Source organism: Physeter macrocephalus, chromosome 8 (genome assembly GCF_002837175.3).
Source record: "Physeter macrocephalus isolate SW-GA chromosome 8, ASM283717v5, whole genome shotgun sequence".
Taxonomy (NCBI): domain Eukaryota; kingdom Metazoa; phylum Chordata; class Mammalia; order Artiodactyla; family Physeteridae; genus Physeter; species Physeter macrocephalus.
Window position 1 is genome coordinate 47,157,006 of NC_041221.1, and position 21,772 is coordinate 47,178,777.

The window sequence follows — 21,772 nt, forward strand, 5'->3', positions numbered from 1 at the left end:
ACTTAGTATTGATTTTGGGAGGGGGTCTTAACCATAGGCCTCTGTTACTGGCAGGTTTGACCTTCAGCAATAGTTAGGTCAACTTTGGAGAGTTGTTGTCATTCCCATGCATAACTTTCATCCCTGCTAGCACCGCTGTTTCATTTATGAGCCTGTTGCATTAAGACTGGAGTGGACGATGACAAAAGCTAGCTAATGTCAACTGAAACGGCCAACTAACTTTGTCTGCATGCTTGTTCATTGCCTTTTTTTTTGTTTGTTTTTTTTGTTTGCGGTACGCGGGCCTCTCACTGTTGTGGCCTCTCTCGTTGCGGAGCACAGGCTCCGGATGCGCAGGCTCAGCGGCCATGGCTCATGGGCCTAGCCGCTCCGCGGCATGTGGTATCTTCCCGGACCGGGGCACGAACCCGCGTCCCCTGCATCGGCAGGCAGATTCTCAACCACTGCACCACCAGGGAAGCCCTCATTGCCTGTTTTAAGGTTGATGCTCTCTAGGGTTACCATGTGATACAAAGAGCTTCATTTTTGATGTCCACTTTCATATGTCTGTCTATGTGGATCTTCCCCACACCTCCTTTTCTCAGTCTCCTGATCTTTTCTAGGTTTTATCTCTCATCTCCTGGAGAGAGTGTTTCTAACCAAGGTAGTTTAGACATTTTGCTCACCTCATATAGTTAACATGCTGTCATGGAGATCATGGACCAGCATGAATTTCTTTGGATTGTCCAGGTGATCCAGGTCCCTTGGGACTATTTTAAGACAAAGGATTAGAAAATTAACATACCCCTGGTTCAAGCATGTAAATGTATGCTGCTGTTGATTTACATATGAATGTCAACTGCTTTTGGTCTTCCTTCCTAATAGAAGTAGAAACACCTGCTTTACGGGATCAGTGACTGCATAGCGCTTACCTGACAGAGAGCAATAACCCTGTCTTTATATGCTGCTAAATGGGCCCTCCGGTTTTCAGTCTGTAGTCTTTAATTGGTGATTAATCATCCTCAACCTTTCATTGTCTTTCTTTTTTGCGCTGACTGCCCCTAGCAATATCTACCCAGTTCCATAGTCCTTTCAATTACTTCTTTTCCTGTACCTCTCAAATGCCTGAAGTATTGCACCAGCCAGTGCCTTCCCTTTGACCAACAGTTTTAGCAGTTGCATTTGCGCTGCTGCAGCTTATCAGGGACTATGTACCACCAGAGATGGGGTCCTCATTGCTAACCAGTCAGTGACTGACACCACTGGAGTGGACTTCATAGGTCTACTTTTGCTACCAAGTCTCTCAGGTTAGGTTCACCCCAAAACATTTTGAAGCTTCAGGATTTTCATGTAGGAGGTTTGTTGAGGAGTGCTTCTGGGATCAGCCCCTAGGAGAGAAGGTGCAGGGAAACAGCATTAGGAAGATGGAGGAACTGAATTGCCAGGTAGTTGCAACAGCAGCCTCAGCTGATTCCCACAGGGAGATCTGAAGCTGGAATAACCCTTCTGAGATATTCCCGATTGAAACAGAGGGCTTGACTATTTTACTGCACATTGACCAGTTATTGACTGTGGAATGCTTTGGGATGGTAACATAACCTTGGATGAGGGAGTTCTCTGCGACTCAGGGAAATTCCTGAGGGTTTAGTTTAGTTGTAAGCCACCAGCAGGCCAAATCCTGGAAGCTTGGGGGAATGAGTACTTCAGTCCTGAAAGGATTGATCTGGGTGGCACATCGTAGCATTCACTACAGCCACAATGGCAAGATCACTTTCAGTGGGGGTGTTAAGGGTGGAAAGGATACTATGGTGCTAGAGAAATAAGGAGGGAGATGAAAACTTGCTTAGATCGCTTAGCTGTGATGGGGAGGAGAGAGAGGGAGAGTAGTCAGAAGTTACTGAGGAGACTGGAAAGGGGTGGGATCCAGAATATAGGTAGTAGATATGCCTGGGGCAGGAAGAGGTTCATTTTCACCGTTGTAATCAAACGGAAGAAGCAAGAGAGACGTTCAGAAGCAGATACATTTATAACAGTAATCAGAGGACGTTGAAGCAGTTCTTATATGTTTCTTCTGGGAAAGAGCAGGAAGAATCAACAGCTACAGAGGGGGAGTTGTTTGGGTTGAAGATTTAAAGCGAGTAGAGAAGATTTTAATAGATTGCTATGGAGAGTGGGAGGAGAGCTTCACAGGGTAGGCACTGGTGTTGAGGGCCCATTTCAGGTCGATGTTCCTGATTTTGTAGAATTTACAATTTGTGGAGTTGTGTGACTGTTTTTCTGACAGTGCTTAATAAGTGAAAGTATAAACATGCTCAGTGTCTTACCAGCCTGTCTTTGTTTTTTTTTCATAGCCATCAGATCAAGTCATTACAGTACAGTAACACAGGAGACATGATTCTTGTTGTATCTGGAAGCTCTCAGGCCAAAGTGATTGACAGAGATGGTTTTGAAGTAATGGAGTGTATAAAGGGAGACCAGTATATTGTAGATATGGCCAACACCAAGGTAAGTATGACACAGAATATTTTAGTGAATTTAATTAATTCGGTACACATTTACTAACAACTTGTTGGTGCTGCCATAATTTACCCCAAAAGTTAATGTCTTAAAAATAATTTATGGGGCTTCCCTGGTGGTGCAGTGGTTGAGAGTCCACCTGCCGATGCAGGGGACGCGGGTTCGTGCCCCGGTCCGGGAAGATCCCACATGCGGCAGAGCGGCTGGGCCCGTGAGCCATGGCCGCTGAGCCTGCGCGTCCGGAGCCTGTGCTCCGCAGTGGGAGAGGCCACAACAGTGAGAGGCCTGCGTACCGCAAAAAAAAAAAAAAAAAAAATAAATAAATAAAAATAAATAAAAATAATTTATTATTTCTTGCAATTTTGTGCATTGACCAGGAAGTTCTTCTGCTTCATAGTGTCAGCTGGGACACTAGGATAGTTGTAAAGTCCAAAATGGCCTCACTCTGATGGTTTACAGCTGGTGCTCTCACCAGTGGGATTTCTTTTTCTCTTCCTCTTTCCCCTGCCCCTTCTCTCTCTCTCTCTCTCTCTCTCTCTCTCTCTCTCTCTCTCTCTCATACACACACACACACACACACGTTCTCTCCCTCAACCCTGCCCCCTTTCTCCTTCCACGTGTCTAGTTTGGGCTTTCTCACAGTGTGGTAGACACTTAGTGTGGTTTGACTTGCTGCTTGGTGACTAGGTTCCATGAAGGATGAACATGGGGACTTCAGATTCCTTAAGGTCTGGTGTTGAGTCTTACACAGCATCATAGGACCAACCCAAATTCAGGGAGAGAGGAGATGGACTTCACCATTTGGTGGGTGAATGGCAAGATCACATTGTAAAGTATCATGGGGGTTGGGAGATATGAGTGCAGCCGTCTTTTGAAATACAGTCTACCACAAACCTACTATGTACTAGGCTTTAGGACAAGAATGAAAGAGGGTCTCATCAATCTTTTTATGTAAAGGATTTTAGTGGTATAATGATATTTTAAAATTAATGTATATTAAATATCAATTAACTGTAGTCCCAATAATGCTATGAAACTTAATGGCTTATTTATAATTGCTAACATATATATGGGTTGGCTGCTCTTGCCTGGGCTTGGCTCCAAGCTGCAGATAGAGTGTAGGCTTGTTTCATGTGACTCTGTTCCTCCTTGTACCAATAGACTACCTGAGGGCATGTTTTTCTTATGGTGATGGCAGAAATACAAGAAGGAAACTCCAACTCTGAAAGCATATTTCAAGCCATTGCTCATATCATGTCCACAAACATTCCACTGACCAAAGCAAATCACATGACCATGAGTAACATCTGGTCTCTAGTGAGAGGAACTGTAGTACCACATGTCAGAGGTTGTGGATACAGGGAGGGGTAATGGATTGAGAACAATAATGCAATTTTTAATTTAGTGACCACACTGTCCAGCACTTTGTGCATTCTGGATTTTAAAAGGTGGTTTTTTTTTTTTTTTTTTTTTTTTTTGCGGTATGCCGGCCTCTCACTGTTGTGGCCTTTCCCACTGCAGAGCATAGGCTCCGGATGCGCAGGCCCAGCGGCCATGGCCCACGGGCCCAGCCGCTCCGCGGCATGTGGGATCTTCCCAGACCGGGGCACAAACCCGTGTCCCCTGCATCGGCAGGCGGACTCTCAACCACTGCGCCACCAGGGAAGCCCAACGTATTTTTTTAATAGCAAAAAGGGGCACAAACGCGTGTCCCCTGCATCGGCAGGCGGACTCTCAACCACTGCGCCACCAGGGAAGCCCTAAAAGGTTTTTATTTTGCATTATATCAAGTCTACCACTGTATGAGTGGAAATTAAGACTTTATGTAGTTTTTATATGTTGTAATATTTCTCTCTAAGTAAATCTCTCCTATACATAAATAAAAATGATTTAAAGATATGTTAAAGTGTCAGTGCATATGGTTGATGTAGAATTTTGAGCCTTCATTTGAATTCTGATTTTCACTTTCTTCCCCTCCTCTCCAGTACCTTTGGGTTGTGCCTGAATCAACATCTTACATGAGATTTGATTGTCTAAGAAAATACACTCGATCCTCATTATTTGTGATTTCTGTATTTGCAGGCTCACCTACTTGCTAAAACTTTTTTGTAACCCCAAAATCAATACTCACAGCACTTTCATGGTACTTTCCAGACATGCATCTGGCACAGAGTGGCAAAAAAGCTTTTGAGCAAGGCGATGCTCCACCTTCTTGTTTCAGTTCTCATGCTGTCATCAAGTGTCCTTTTGGAAGTCTATTTAGTGCTACATTTTTCTTATTTTTGTGCTTTTTGTTGGTGATCTTGCTGTTTAAAATGGCCCCCAGGGCTGAATTGCTCTAGTCCTGTCAAGTGTTACCTAAGTTCAAGAAAGTCTTTGATGTGCCTAATAGAGAAAATACATGTGTTAGATAAGCTTCATTCAGGAAAGAGTTATAGTGCTGTTGACTATGAGTTCATTGTTAATGACTCAACTGTATCTGTTAAATAAAAGATGTCCTTAAACACAAACATACATAAAACAAAGTTATGTATTGATTGGTTGACGAAAATGTGACCAGAGACCTGAAGTAATCTAATCCTGTATTTGATAATTCAGTGTTTGCAGAACTTTGTAGACCATAACTACTGCGAGTAAAGAGAATTGACTGTAATCTATTTTAGGTGCTCTAGTTGAGCTATTGGAATAAATTAATACAGTGTGTTTCAAACTGCCCTCTGCTGAAGCCTAGTGAAATGCCTCTTAATCCTAATGAGGATCACAGTCTCATGCCTTTCCTTTTGTTTATTGACTGTTTATTGAGTGTCCAGTGTGTGTTAGATGATTCAAACAGCATTCAAATATAATTTAAACATAATGCTATATGCAATTATATTGTAGTGGTGGCTTGAATAGTGTTTTTTTTCCCCCACGTATTCCACTAGAGTTTCTCTCCCCTCATCTTAAAATCATTGCCCTAAGGATTCCACCAAAGATGTTGTTTTGAGGGTGATAGTGATAAGGAAATAAAGCAGATAGGGCTCCAGATCAATCTCCCTATCTTAAAGTCAAATAGTTCTGTTTTTATCTGTTTTATTTGAAGCTTTTGGGAATCTAAAACTTTATTTAAACAATGGGTTTGTGGAAAGGAAAGCTTTAAAAACTCTTATTTAACTTATTCTTTTTTAGTTTATGGTTACCATAGACAATTTTGCTTAAATAATATGAGGAAGAGAAGTTTTTTGCCAGTTTCTAAGCTCTTAATGATTTCAGCCGCTCAGGGCTTCTTACATTATAAAAAGACTAAGACTTTGTGGATTTAGGTTTTAGCCAAGAAAATTTCAAGAAGAAAGAAATCTGGTTGGTTCTGTATCTGGCTGTTTCTGCAGTTTCAGAAATATATATATATATATTTATTTCAGAAATATATATATATTTATATAAACATATATATATATATATTACATAGGAGTAAGATTATTGGGAAAGTAGGACGAGGGTGGGTAAACAAATCTATGTAGAAATGTAGGAATTTAAAATATTAAGTTAATTACCAATATGCAAAAAACAACCGTATATTATAACTAAATATTATAACTCTCCCAATCTTGTCTAATATTATCTCTACTTTGATTTCAAAATCATGGTAATATTTACTCTCTCCATTTTCCAGAAGCAAATATAATTAACTATTTGCTTAGGAAACATTACTTGTAACTTAATTGTAGTCTTTGGCTTAAGTGATGGGTTTTAGAATTGCAAGAATTATTATTTGAAAGAAGCAGATTTCATGGGACACTTTTTCTTAATTTCTAAGCTGCTTTTCTGATTCCAAGAGTAAGTATTAACTTGTGGCTTTACTGGAAAGTTCAACAAGTAGGACATTAAAGGAAACTATTAAATATATATGATCTATTATGATAAAACATTATGTACTTCAAACATAAACAGGCCTTTCTAATTAGATTATTAAATTGTTATATCGTTAGATTTTTATCTCTAATCTTTGTGTCTTTGTGTGTATGTGTATATTTCTTTTTAATGTGTACCTATAGTGGTACAGAATTTTTTTTTCTGTTACATACTGCAACACAATGCATTACAGGGAGAGTATTTATATTTATACCTTATAAAAATAGTTTATTGGGTTTCTAACAGTAATTCTTATTGACTATTAAAAATTTGGAAAATAAAAGAAAAAATACTCATAATTCTACTACCCAAATATAATCACTATTAAGATGTCAATTTCTGTATTTTTTCCTTTATGCCTCTGAAAAACATTTTTTCTGATCGCACCGGAACCTTTACATCATTTATTGTTTGGAGCCACATTTTACATGTTCTGCAGTCTTGGGATTGTATGCCAGTGCCTCAGGGCCTGTAGTGGGTGGAATGAGAGGCCTTAGAGTGTGAGTGAGGGGCAGCAGGCCTCCTCCTTCAGCCAGAGAAGTTCCAATTTTGTCTTTTATGTGTTGGAGTTCTCTATAAGATACCCTTTGAAAATCGGGTTCTGCTGTGTCTTTAAACTATGAAGGTCACTGATCTGGGGTTCATGGGATTTATTGGTTATATTGTCTGGGAAAATGGGAACTTACTTCTTCAGGTTTAAGTCATTAGGAAAGTAGGACAAGGATAAACAGGAATTAACCCTTAAACCATTCAAAAGCATGCTTTAAAAACTGTAGTTGTATTGTCCTCTAAAACTTATTTATTCTAAACGAGAATGTTAGTACATTACTTCCAATCAGAGAGTGTTTTTCTTTTTTTCTGTTCTTTTTTTTTGACCGCGCCCTACGGCATGTGGGATCTTAGTTCTCTTAGTTCTCTACCACGGATCAAACCTGCGCCCCCTGCAGTGGAAGTGCAGAGTCTTAACCACTGGACCGCCAAGGAAGTCCCAGAGAGTGTTTTTCTCTATTACTTTAAACTCTTAGACACATACTTTGCCTTCAGCCTTTTTCTTTTTCAACATTAAAACAGTTTTGTGCCATTTATTTCATAATTACTTGGCTAAAGTGGGAGGGTACAGGCTCAGGGGACACCAGAATTCTTGAATATTTTAGTGGGCCGTCTCTCTGTGAGTATACTTTAGTTATGGAGATTAGAAGCTTTATAAGGAATTCTGGGGAAAAGGTATTTTCAAATGCTGTATTTATATTTGAATAGTCCATGTAGTTATTCTGATATCCAGCCACTCCAGAAAATTGCCCTTATTATTTGGAGATGAAATATTTTAGTCATGTCCTTTTAATGGTAAATATTGTTTCTTAGGAGTAAAATATTGTAAACTGTGAATTCTAGGTATATTTTTATTTCCTGAAGCATTTGTAACTGATGGTTTTAACTGCAAATATAAACGCTAAAAAATGCAGTGATTTAAAGTACATTGTGTTTCTTTGCAATTTCTGAATATTTCCAGAGCTTTTTATCTAATAGAAACACCATAACACTGGTTTCTATCCTTTTGACATATCTCCATCATTTGGGGGGTACTTTCTTACATTCTGGCACAACAAAAGTTCCTGGCTCACCTTGTACTTTTCTGTTCTGATTTCTCTAGCATTCCATGGCTCTTTTGAATAGGGAATTCTGTTTACAATCAACATCTGGGCACTGGATATGTTCATTGCTGCTGAGGTGTTAATGCTTCTAGACTATTTCAGAAGACAGAGCTGGGGCTGGGAGGATAAACCAACCAACCAAAAAATAAACAAAATATATTAAAAAATCATGATTTCACCCTGATATATCCAATTCTAATCCAAGTTCCTAGCCTTTTCCCATTCCATATTTGTATTTCACTTCTCCAGTGAGAAACTTGGCCTCCAGCATCACCAGTATATTTTCTCATTTCTTAAATAGTATAGTTCATAGAAAGTAATTTCAGAATTGCTACACACACAGTCCTTGTAGGAAGAATTCTAAGAAGGCACCCAAGATTCCCTGCCCCTCCCCTTGAGTGTGGGTGTGACCAATGACTATGATGAGATACTTCTGTGATGAGGTTATATTGTCTGGCACAGTTGTCTTTAAGAAAGGAAGATTATCTTCAGTGCATCCTGCCTAATCAGATGAGCCCTTAAAAGGGATTGGGCTCTTCCTGGCAAAAAAGGATTTTAAAATTCGAGGGATTTGACTCAAGGGGGATTCTCTGTTCAAGGCTTTGAAGATGCAAACAGAACCTCAGTGATGAAGTTGGGTGCATAGCTATAGCCAAGGAGATTTCCAAGCAAAATGTTGAAAGCACTGCCTGGTTTCTTCTTGCTACTTATAATAAAATATGAGAGAAAAAAAGGTAAACTGAGAGAAGTCTTGTTAAAAAAGAATGACTACTAGATGATTTAGTTAATTTTGAACCTATCCAGATGGCAAAGAATGTTAAAATGAAGAAATTGCTTCTGAAAGTGTGGCATAGAGGAAAAAGCCTAGGGTGTCGCTATACAACCTTTTGCTAAAACCTTAGAAAGATCAAAAGGTCAGAATATTCAGTCACACTAATGACTCTTTCAAGAAATGAAGCATGTGCCTCACAGATTTTCTCAAACAAACCAGGTGACCTCTAGGAAGCTTAAAGAGGTTATTTCTTAGCCGTTTCAGCAAGGGCTATGGATAAAGAAGGGATTTCTTTTTCCCCTATTCTTTTTTTTTTTTACTGGAGTATAGTTGACTTACAATGTGTTAGTTTCAGGTGTACAGCAAAGTGAATCAGTTGCACATATACATATATCCACTCTTTTTTAGATTCTTTTCCCATATAGGCCATTACAGAGTATTGAGTAGAGTTCCCTGTGTTATATAGTAGGTCCTTATTAGTTATCTATTTTATATATGGTAGTGTGTATATGTCAGGAAGAGATTGTTTTTGCAAAGATTTTGGGGCATGGCTTTGCCTAATTCAGATTCAACAAGAGAAAGGTTTTTCATTTGCTGGCTTTGAAGGTGAAGGAATCCATGTGGCAAGGACACAGCCTCTAGATGCTGAGAGCAGCCCCCAGCTGACGGATACAATGAAATAGGCATCTTAGTCCTGCACCCACAAGAAGTTGGATTCTGCCAGCAACCTGAATGAACTTGGAAACAAATGCTTCCCCAGAGCCTCCAGAAGGAAGCCCTACCGACATCCTGATTTTAGTCTATGAGACCCTGAGCAGAAAATTCAGACTTCTGGATTGTGACTGGACTTCTGATCCCCAAAACTGTTAGCTAATAAATTGGAGTTGTTTTAAACCCCTAAGTTTGTGGTAATTTGTTACACAGCAATAGAAAACTAACATGGTTCTGCAAATACCAAACATACTAAGTAATTATGAAAGTCCCTGAGGAGGTGGTATTGATAGAGATCAAACATAAGAGCAGGAATTAGCTTTAAGTGGGAGGAGGGAATTTATTTACCCCGGGAATGGAGGGATAAGGATGGGCTCATGTGCAGGTACGTTTATAGGTGGTGGGCCTTAGATAGGCAGTTGAAGGTATCACCATGTAGTCACAGGGTCATTTCCTAGTTTTGTGTTAGGAGATGTTGGGATGAGGCCTTATGTAGGACAGTGAAGGCTTGGAATAGCTATTGATGGCGTGAGAGGAAAATTGCTGGAAGAATTGTGGGAGCATTAATGGCCACCCAATCTAAATTTGTAGATAGTCATTCGGCATATTTGTATGATATCCCCGAGTGTCTATTCATGAGCCCGAGGTGTTTGAATGGAGTACAATGATGATGAGGAGGGGGTTATTCCATAATAAAAGTTGTGCATTATAAGTACAGCAAAAGGACACTCAGGTTTACGCTGAGTGATTGGTTGAAATTTAAGATGTTGAAAAGAAAGTTCTTGATTTCAGAAAAGGAACCATCTGTGGACAGAGCTAGCCATAGTTGGGGCTGCTGAAGTATCTTAGAAGAGGTCATTGGAGTTGAGTAGATCAAAGAAGAATGAATCGATCTCTTTGATGTCTTCAAATGGATTTTAAAATTGCTCAGGAGTTAGAAAGATTTGGACTTCAGATTCCTTGATTCCTAGAAGTAAATGACTAAGAGTGTGATGGATTACAACAGGGGTCAGCAGGCTATAGCCTGTGGTCCAAATCCAGCCTGCAACCTGTTTTTTGTAAATAAAAGTTTTACTGAAACACAGCCATGCCCATTCATTTACTATTGTCTATGACTGCTTTTGTGCTTACAGTGGTAGAGTTTGGGTAGTTGCCTCAAAGACCATGTGGCCCAGAAAGCCTAAAATAGTTACTATGTAGTCCATTAGAGAAGACGTTTGCCACCTCCCAAAATCAAGCTATGAACGTTTTCTCCAGCAAAATATACAGACACAAAATCTTGCTGGCAACTTCAGGAAGTTTGGTGATTCCTGAAAGCCCATGAATAGACTTTGGTTAAGAAGAACTTTTGGATTAAAGCTCAAGGTATATTCCCTGATGCACTTCATCTCTTCATAGGAGTTGCTTCTGTTAGTTAGCTCACCATGCCAAAGACCATGGGTACTTTCATTTTTGTGGGTCACAGAGCCTCACTTCATTCAGTGACTACAAATGGCGCTGCGGCGAGGCAGCTATTTTACAGCTTTTGTCATGAGGCTGCCACAGGGGTATGGACTGACAAGTATTGATCAGCACACCTCTGTGTGTGTTTGTGTGTGTGTGCGTGCGTGTGTGTTAGAGGAAACCAATAGTCGTCATGGTTTGATAATGTCCTCTCTGTATGCAAAGTTTAGCGTATTATAAGAAACAAATAGATGTTTCATTCTTTCTACTAGGCTCTTTCCAGTTAAGACTGTTAAATAAAGGAGGGAAAAAAATTGTTTTTCCAGGGGTGCCTGCCTATGTTTAGATAAAGGAGAAAGAGCGAAAACCTAGTTTATTTGATGAAAAAGTCTTTTAGTTACTGACTCTTCTTTAATAGGTGTCACTTAAAAATTTTTCCACTAATGTTAGCTGTGGTACTGAATCTGTTTAGTTCCATTTAAGAATCCTTAGTTGAACTTCATTTTTTGTTATGACTAATTTTCGTCACTGTTTTAACACAAGGGTACTTAACATTCCCATTGCCTTTGTCATACTCTTGTCTTTACAAACAAGAAAAAACATTCATAGTCTTTTAGATTTCTTCAGTTTAACTTACTATTTGTGTTCATATTCTGTGTATTCAACAACTAAGGTGACCACATTTTATCATACTGTTCTATGTAATAGGGATCATCTTCTTTTGGTCCTCTTAGAACTATCCTTTATATTTCAAGATGCTATTTCAACTCTAATCAACAGATATTGGTAGATGACCTGTTTTCTGGAGCCTGCCTTCAAGACCTGTATGGGCTGGGTCAGTTTTGGGGTTGTTGTTATGTCCAAGCATAGGAAGTGGATTCTAAGAACTGGACTGAACAGCACCCATTGTGCTGAGAATGGGTGAATCCCTGAGTCTGGGAGTGCGAGAGGAAGATGGTAAACTAGGAACTGACTGGGAGGTAAGCAGGCTCCACATTAGATTAAGAGGCCAGGCAGAGATGTCAGTGGAGGTGGAGCTGAGCTAAGCAGAGAGGGAGAATCAAGGTGTGGAGTAGTGTGCAAGATTGAGGAAGCCAAGGCAGTTTAGGATCTAAGTCCTTGAAGGTAGGGCATATCTTGGGGTTATTGGGGTGTTCCTTCTGTTGCAAATCATGAGCTGTTTTCCCAGAGGCAGATAATTAATAGGGTGAAACTACATCAGGTACCTATTTACTTCTTGGTATTAGAAATTCTTTTTTTTTTCTTAAATAAGCAAAGACTGGCAAATTTCTATTTCGGAAAGAGCTTAATGGGATCCCTGACAGTCCTATGATTTTACTCTATGAGCCAGTTTAATTACTGTCTTTTAGTACCTTAGGTGCACAGAATTGAGGGGGACCTAACTCACTTATCTGTTCATGGCACCCACCCATCATGCCATTCATATCTGGTGGTCAGTTCTCATAATACTGTAACTCTCAGCAGTGTTTGACACAGTTGATTATTTTCTCCTTGAAACGTCTTCTTTACTTTCCCCCTTTCCCTCTCACTGCACATCTGTTCCATTGGCAAAACATGTTTTACCTACAAAGCTTTATGAATAAAGCTGCTATTAACATTGACATGTAGATAATTTTGAAATTGGAAAGTGTGAATCCTTTAACTTTGTTCCTTCTTTTCATGATTATTTTTTAAAATTAATTTATTTTTGGCTGCATTGGGTCTTCATTGCTGCGTGCAGCCTTTCTCTAGTTGCAGTGTGCAGGCCTCTCATTGTGGTGGCTTCTCTTGTTGTGGAGCACGGACTCTGAAGCGCAGGCTTCAGTAGTTGTGGCATGTGGGCTCAGTAGTTGTGGCTCATGGGCTCTAGAGCGCAGGCTCAGTAGTTGTGGTGCACGGGCTTAGTTGCTCCACGGCATGTGGGATCTTCCTGGACCAGGGATTGAACCCGTGCCCCCTGCATCGGCAGGCGGATTCTTAATTATTTTTTAAAATTAATTTATTTTTGGCTGCATTGGGTCTTCATTGCTGCGTGCAGCCTTTCTCTAGTTGTGGCAAGTGGGGGGCTGCTCTTCATTGCGGTGCGCGGGCTTCTCATTGCAGTGGCTTCTCTGGTTGCAGAGCACGGGCTCTAGGCACGCAAGCTTCAGTAGTTGTGGCATGTGGGCTCAGTAGTTGTGGCTCGCAGGCTCTAGAGCACAGGCTCAGTAGTTGTGGCGCATGGGCTTAGTTGCTTTGTGGCATGTGGGATCTTCCCGGGCCAGGGCTCGAACCCATGTCCCCTGCGTTGGCAGGAGGATTCTTAACCACTGCACCACCAGGAAGGTCCTCATGATTATTCTTAAATTAATATTTTTTGAAATAATAAAATAATAATAATAAAATAATAAATATTCTTGAAATAATAAAATGAGCCTTGAAATTTTTTGTTATTCTTTTATTTTCCATGTGAATTAGTTCTCTTAGTTTTCTTTCATCTTAGAATGTCTTTATTTCACCTTCACTTCTGAAGTACATTTTCTGTACATTTAACTTGACAGTATTTTTCTCTCAGTACTTTAAAAGTGTTGTTCCACTGTCTTCTGGCTTTCATTAGTTTGTTTTTTGTTTTCAGTTCATTTTGTTTGGCATTCACTTAGGTTCTTAGATCTGTAAGTTTACATTTTTCACCACTTTGGGGAAATTTTTAGCCATTATTTCTTCAAAAATATTTTGCACCTATCCTCTTTCTGAATCTTATATAACATGAATACTAAATCTTTTGATATTGTCTAATATTATTGTCTCTGCTCATTTTTTCCCTATTCTTTTTTCTTCCTACGGTTTAGATTGAATTATTTCTATTGACCTGTCTTCAAGTTCACTGACTCTGTCCTCTGATGTATCCATTCTACTATTGGGCCCCTCCAGTGAATTTTTAATTTCCATTATTGTATTTTTCAGTACAACCATTTAAAAAAATTAGTCTGTTTTTCTTTGCTGAGCCATGTCTATCTTTGCATTTGTTTCAAAAGTGTTTGCTTTCCCTTTTTGTATCATGATTGTAAACACTGATTAAAAGTAATTTTCTGAGAATTCTAACATTTGGGTCATCTTGTGGTTGACATCTTTTGTCTTATTTCTTGAGAGCTGGTTAGATTTTCCTGGTTCTTTGTATGTTAAATTTTGGATCGTATCCTTGACACTTTGAATACTGTGTTATGAGATTCTGACTCCTGTCTAAAACTTCTGGAGAATGCTAGAGGTTTTTTTACTTATGTGAATCTGTGGTTTCTTTTTAGCTGACAGTCAATCTGATTAGTTTTAGACTGTATGTCCTGACCTGACTTCTGTGAGCTGTTTTTACTTCCGGTATTGGTTTAATTTCCAAAGGCTTTATGCTTCTGTATGCTATTCTGGTTTGTCTTATGTGTGTGTTACCCAGGAGTCTGTGTGGAACCTTGATGGTAGTCTGCACCATCTTGAGATCTCAGTGCTTTTCTTCAGTTGATTCTGACAGGTTTTACATATATGTACCTCAGGAGTGAGCTCAGGACTTTTTGTACAGATTTAGATGATATTTTTCTCTAGCTTTCTTATTCCTTAAGCCCATAATTTTCCCTTTACCCTCTGTTTTCAGAAGTTTTCTGTTCTGGTGTACTTGCTGGAAAACCAGAGACTTACTCTTTTTGTGCTATGTAGCAGTTCCTATAACTGGGTATGCCTCTGGGCAAAGCTGGAATGGGATGGGGAAATCAAGTTTTACCTCCCCCTCAGCAGCTGCTTCTATGAGTTGGTGGGAAAAGAGAGTGCTGCTAGTCTGTGTTGGCATTATCCCAGTGTAAAGCGTAGAGTATCAGAAGGTTTCTGTCCTACAAATGCTACTGTATGGTTGGAAGGCTTAGGCTTACTTTGTTGCTAATGTTGGCCTAGTAGAGGGCATGGAACATCGAAAGTGTTCTACCCCATTGAGGTTGCTGTCCTTTCTGCTTTTGGGTCAATGGAGGAGACGCCGTGCCTCTTTGTTGCTGGCCTTTCCCTGGTGTAGGGTCAGGAGAGCCAATAGATATCCTCCCCGAAGGGCTTCTCCTGTCACCAGGGAGAGGGCAGTTACTGTTTTGTTGCTGGCAGTCATCTGCTGTAATCGCCTCACAGGGCCACTGCAGCTGGTTGGGAGGATGAGAAGTGCCACCTCAGAGCCACTGCTTGCTTGGTGTGAAAAGGAGGCAGTCAGTAGTTCTTTGGCCTGTAAAGGCTACTTCCATTTCTGGTACCAGCACTGAGGGGAGACCGGCAGCTTTGTTCCTTGTGCTTGCCTGGCATAGGGTAGGTCAGTTCACAAGAGCTTTGTCTCCCAGGTCCTTCACTACTCTCCCTACCCACCACCCCTACTCTCTGGAGATTGTAGCCTTTTCTCGGAATCCCGTCTATCTGCTCTTGCTCTCAGTTGTCAATGTGGGCTGCCCCGGAGCCTATGGCGGAAAGTGAGAAGGCAAAAAACATCCCCAGGAAACTCATCACCTCACTGCTCCTTGGGACCTGGGTTCTATATCCTTTTTGCTTGATCTTATCTACTATTCAGTGTCTTCTGGCAGTAACTTTTAAAATTTTGTTCAGAACTTTTTGTAATCAGATGGAGTGATAGGATGGAATGTGTATGTTCCATCTGGAGTGAAACTGGAACCTCCTGCAAAATATATTTTAATTCACTGCAGTTCCCTGATAAAAATTATGAGCGAGGATTTCAGTACCTGTTCTTGCAGCAGAAGCTTACTCTACTTGATTTATGTGTAATGAGAATGCTAGAAGGGGTGAATGACACCTGATGTGAAATGCAGGAACAATGCCCCCAAACCATGCTACCAACCTGGTTTGCTGATAAAATCGTTATGGTCTCTGCCAGACATTGAATGTCACAGCTTATACCACTGCTACTGAAGAGCAGGGAACTCTGTCTTGCAGGAGATGCAGTACTGGTGCCCTTAAGGAGAGTCCTCAGATCTGAATGTTGTGTCTCCCCCAAGTTCATATGTTGAAATCCTAACCCCAACGTGATGTTACTAGGAGGTGGTGCCTTTAGGTGGTGATTAGGTCATGAAGGCAGGACTCTCCTGAATGGGTTTAGTGCCCTTATGAAAGTGGACAGAGAAACTTCTCTTTCCCCTTCACCATGTGAGGTTATAGCGGAAAGACCGCACCTGTGAATTAGGAAGTTCGGACACTAAAACTGCCTTGATCTTGAACTTCCCAGCCTCCAGCACTATGAGAAATAAATGTTTGTTGTTTACAAGCCACTCAGTTTATGGTATTTTTGTTGTAGCAGCCTGAATGGACTGAGATAGAAAGAGGGTATCCTCATTGTCTTTGAGTCACAGCTCAAAATGAATGTCGTGGCTGGAGCTCAATTGCATTTCCTGTGTCGTATCTGTAAGGGAGGCTGGCAAAGTTGGCATCTGACTTTTTGCTTCTCTATGAGAGGTAGCCTCTGTCTTCTACGAAGAGTCATTTTTGGGGCGAATTCCCTAAACGCAGAATGAGGTTCATGTTCTCCATGGCCAGAAAGAATGACATGTATTTATACAGTAACCCCATTCACACAGCTGCTTAGATCACAGGCATTGGCTTCATCTGTTATCATAGCCCAGATCCAATTCTTTAGGGAAGCCTATTGTCTCTGTCTTTAAAATGTATCCCAAATCTTCTGACTTCTGAACACTTTCTTGCTGTTCCCTAGTCCAGGCCACTGTCAATTTTCACATGAATCACATCAATATCTTCCCAGTTGACTCTCTTAATTCCTCTTTTTTTTTTAAATTTTATTTATTTGTTTGTTTGTTTTTATTTTTGGCTGTGTTGGGTCTTTGTTGCTGCGCACGGGCTTTCTCCAGTTGCGGCGAGAGGGGGCTACTCTTCGTCGTGGTACGCGGGCTCCTCATTGTCGTGGCTTCTCTTGTTGCGGAGTACAGGCTCTAGGCACGCAGGCTTCAGTAGTTGTGGCTTGCGGGCTCTTGAGCACAGGCTCAGAAGTTGTGGCACACGGACTTAGTTGCTCCGCGGCATGTGGGATCTTCCTGGGCCAGGGCTCGAACCTGTGTCCCTTGCATTGGCAGGCAGATTCTTAACCACTGTGCCGCCAGGGAAGCCCTCCTCTTTTGTTTTTGCAGCAGACTTTTCTTCACAGAGAAGCCAGAATATATTTTTTAAAGTATTTATTTTCATGTAATTTCAAATTTACAGAAAAGTTGTAAAATCAGTACACAGCTTCTTTATACCCCTTTTTCAGATTTACCAATTGCTAACATTTCACCCCATTGCTTTATCTCCCCCTCATCTCTTCCTCCCTTCCTCCCTCAACTAATATACACTCTTCCTCCCCTCTCCCTCCTTTCCTCCCACCTCACTTATACACCCCCCAGACACTCACACACGTATGTATATGCACATACATAAAAATTATGTATGTGTGTTTAATTTCCCCCAGCTTTTGAAAACAAGTTGCAAACATCATGTTCCTTTGCTCTTAAATTCTTTAGTGTGGTGTTCCTAATAACATTACATTTTTTATATAACCGTGAATTTAATGTTGATAAAATACTGTTATCTAATCCATAGTCCATAGTTTCATCAGTTATCTTAATGATCTTGTTCCTAATTATTTTCTCACCAGTTCAATCATCATGACTTTTTGTCTCCTTTATTTCGGAATAGTTCCTCTGCCCACCACCCCCCCCGCCCTGTTTTGTTACTTTGATATTTTTGAAGACTGTAAGCCAGTTATTTTGTAAAATGTAGAATTTGATTTTGCCTGTTTTTTCTCATAATTAGAGTCAGGGTATGCATTTCTAGAAAGACTGACCCACAAATGATACTGTACCCTCCTTACTTCCTCATATCAGAAAGTCATGATGTCAGTTGCATCCCAGTATTGATGATGTAAACTTGGATCACTTGTTAAGATGGAGCCTACCAGATTTCTTCTTCACTATAAAGTTACGATTATCTCTTTGTCATTATTAAGCCATTTGCAGGGAGATTTTGAGACCATGCAATTACCCTGTGTATTATCAGACTTTCCTCCATTAGTTTTAGCATCCATTGATGGTTCTTGTCTGAATCAGGTATTACTGTCATGACTGCAAACTGATGATTTTTCTAACTCTATAATTTATCTTATATTTATTAGTATTCTGTAAGGAAGAGCTTTCTCATTTATTTCTTTATTATATTAATATGCATTCAAGGGTTCTTATTTTAGTCAATGGTTTATAATCCATTACTTTATTTATTTTGATGCCCTAATTGTCCCAGGTTTAACTGGTGGAAGCCTCTCCAACCTGCGTTTTATCTTTTTAGCATATCCCTGTCATTTTTGCAACACTTTCTTATTTTTTTAGCATAACCAAATATTCTGTGTTCATCTTGTACTTTTCCTACCTCAGCCGCCAAAACAATCATTTCTCCAAGGAGCCCTGGTTCCTTTAGTGGAGAATGATATTTAGAAACCAGGATATCTGTGCTATGTTTGCTGAGGTGTCATTGTTTCTAGACATTTGCAGCATATAAAGCTAGAGAATAATTTACAAATGTACATTTACCCTTAAATTTACATCTACCTATTAAAAACCATTAGTTCATATTGATATCCCCAGTTTCAGTCAAACACCCCAAAGTTCGTTCTAGTCTTCCCCTTTTCCACTTTAGTAACTCCCTTCTCCAACAGTGAGAAACTCGACTCCCATTATCTTCAACATATTTCCTCAAATATTGCTTAAATCTTCATTGTATTGAAAGCCGTTTCCGAATTGTTAACGCATACCATTGCAAAAAAAGACGCAGACATGTTAACTGGAATGCAGTATTTATTTACCGTTCTTTTGGTCTTTAGACTGGGAGTATATATTAGTAGTTTCCTAGGACTACTGTAACAGATTACCACACACCTGGTAGCTTAAAACCACGGAAATTTTTTCTTCCACAATTTTGGAGGCCAGAAGTTTGAAATCAAGGTATTGGCATGGCCATGCTCCCCCCAACGGCTCTGGAGGAATCGTTCCTCGCCTCTTCTAGCGTCTGGTGACTCTAGGCATCCTTGTGGCTGCGAAACTCCAGTCTCTGCTTCCATCTTCACAGAGCCTTCTCCTCTTTGTGTCTTCTCCTCTTCTGTCTCTTATAAGGATACTTGAAGATACTTGTTATCAAATTTAGGGCTGACCCAGATAATTCAGAGTGACCTTATCTTGAGATGCTTAATTATATCTGAAAATATTCTTTTTCCAAATAAGGTCTATTCACAGGTTCCACTGATCAGGACGTGGACATAATTTTTGAGGGGGGCCACCGTTCAACCCACTACAGGGTGTATAGTTACTTGGGTTATTACCTGCTGTTTTTTCTTTCAGTGTATTTGCTATTCATTTGAAATACAGTAGGGTTCATTTGTTTCAGTTTATATTGTTTTAGGTATTTTCCCGTCCTTATTTGTTTATTTATGAATATGTAAAACATTAACACAGGGTCAAGAATCAAATAAGAAGTTAATAGATATAGCATTACGAATTATGGTGACTATTATCAAGGAAATGGACAGGTACTCTGGTAGAGAAGAACGGAATCGGCCATATTCACTTAGATAGAGGGCCAGGCAATACTCATTTGAATAAGTGGCATGTAAGCTGAAATTGAAAGAGTGAGAAGAAGCCAGTCACGTAAAAGTGGAAAAAGAGCTTTCCAGCAGATGGAAAAGCATGTGTAAAGGCCTCGATGTGGGGAAAGAGTCACATGTATGGGAGAAAATGAAAGAAGACCAGGGAGGTGTGTGCATTCTGGGCAAGAAGGAGCACAAAGTTAGGGAGGTTGTAAACAAAGCAGGAGCTGGAAGATATAAGCTTTTGTACACTGTGGAAAGATGTTGGAAAGCCAGTGGAGGATAAAAAGCAGTGGCGTTTTTAGAAGTATATTTTTAAAGGACGATATTGATTCCTTTTTTTTTGTGGGGGGGGGTTACCTAAACTTTATTTTTTTTTTACTTTTTTGTATTTTATTTTATTTTTTTTGTACAGCAGGTTATTAGTTATCTATTTTATACATATTAGTGTGTATATGTCAATCCCAATCTCCCCATTCATCCCCGGCCCCCTCCCACTTTCCCCCCTTGGTGCCCATATGTTTGTCCTCTAAATTTGTGTCTCTATTTTATTAATTGCTTTGTGGAGCACATTACACAAGAGTAAAAGTAGAGAGACTAGTCACAGGCCTGTCGCAGTACATAATAACTGATGTAGAGACACGAGATAATGTTGGTTCAATAAGAGTTGTAGTAGTGAAAAAGGAGAAAAGTGGATAGATTTGAGATGTGTTTTGGGTTGAACTGACAGGACTAGCTAGTGGATTGAATCTGGGTGGGTAGAGAGAAGAGAGTTTAGGGGTTATTGGAGTCTTTAAGGATTACTTCCACGTTTGTAGCTTTAGCAACTAGGAAAGAAGTTTATTGCAAATGAAGTGGGCAGTAAGAATCAAGATTTCCCTATTGGGCCTATTATGTTTGAAATGCTTATGACATGCAAATGGAAATGTCAATCAAGTTGATAGTTGAATATATAAGTCTTGAGCTCGGGAAAGGAAAGTGGAATCTCAAACTTCCTATCTAGTCCCTCCAGGCAGTTCTTCAGTCCATTCTTTCCTACTGCAGGAAGAGATTCCAGATCTCTGGTCCCTATTTGTACCTTTTTAACATGAACAGAATGTCAGGAGTTGGCCAGATACTATTTGAGGCATTGTGGGCAGCTGGGACTAGACATGGGTCTCCAGGCCCATGTGTGGGTACTCCAGTTCCAATGCAGTCTTTCCAGAGAGCTACAGTTATTTTCCTTCTAAGTCATTTAAATATGCACATTTTACTACTTTTAGTTTAGCTTTATTCTAGACCCTTTCAGAATAAGTGGCCTTGCCATTATTATACTAAAAAGTATTAGGTTCTTTTCTGCCCCATAGGAACCTGACTTACAGTATGAGACCACTGTAACTTACTTTGCTACCTAGGAGGGAATTGTGTGTGTGTTTATGTTTGAAATATATACTCTGTGACTGATTTGGTATGTATGTCAGTTTTTATACCAACATCACAGTGTTTTAATTGCAGTGTTTTTGTGGAGCCAGAGGAATCAGGCTCCCTGACTTCAGACTATACTACAAAGCTACAGTAATCAAGACAGTATGGTACTGGCACAAAACCAGAAATACAGATCAATGAAACAGGATAGAAAGCCCATAGATAAACCCACACACATAGGGTCACTTTATCTTTGACAAAGGAGGCAAGAATATACAAAGGAGAAAATTCAGAGTCTTCAATAAGTGGTGCTGGGAAAACAGGACAGCTACATGTAAAAGAATGAAATTAGAATGCTTCCTAACACCGTACACAAAAATAAACTGAAAATGAATTAAAGACCTAAATGTAAGGTCAGACACTATCAAACTCTTAGAGGAAAACATAGGCAGAACATTCTATGACATAAATCACAGCAAGATTCTTTTTGACCCACTTCCTAGAGTAATGGAAGCAAAAACAAAAATAAACAAATGTGACCTAATGAAACTTAAAAGCTTTTGCACAGCAAAGGAAACGATAAACAAGACGAAAAGACAACCCTTCGAATGGGAGAAAGTATTTGCAAATGAAGCAACTGACAAAGTTTTAATCTCCAAAATATACAAGTAGCTTATGCAGCTCAATATCCAAAAAACCCAAACAACCCAATCCAAAAATGGGCGGAAGACAGCAATCCCACTACTGGGCATATACCCTGAGAAAACCATAACTCAAAAA

General features: G+C 39.9%; 1 protein-coding gene across 2 annotated transcripts in view; it reads left to right on the forward strand.

Annotated features, from left to right (window-relative positions):
- Positions 1 to 21,772, forward strand: part of WDR70 (WD repeat domain 70) — a 318,682-nt gene that overhangs the window by 92,950 nt on the left and 203,960 nt on the right. For both annotated transcript variants that reach the window (XM_028492854.2, XM_024119956.3), the window contains exon 8: positions 2,331 to 2,484. In XM_028492854.2, coding sequence (XP_028348655.1) covers positions 2,331 to 2,484 — 154 coding nt within the window. The remainder of the gene's footprint in view (positions 1 to 2,330; positions 2,485 to 21,772) is intronic.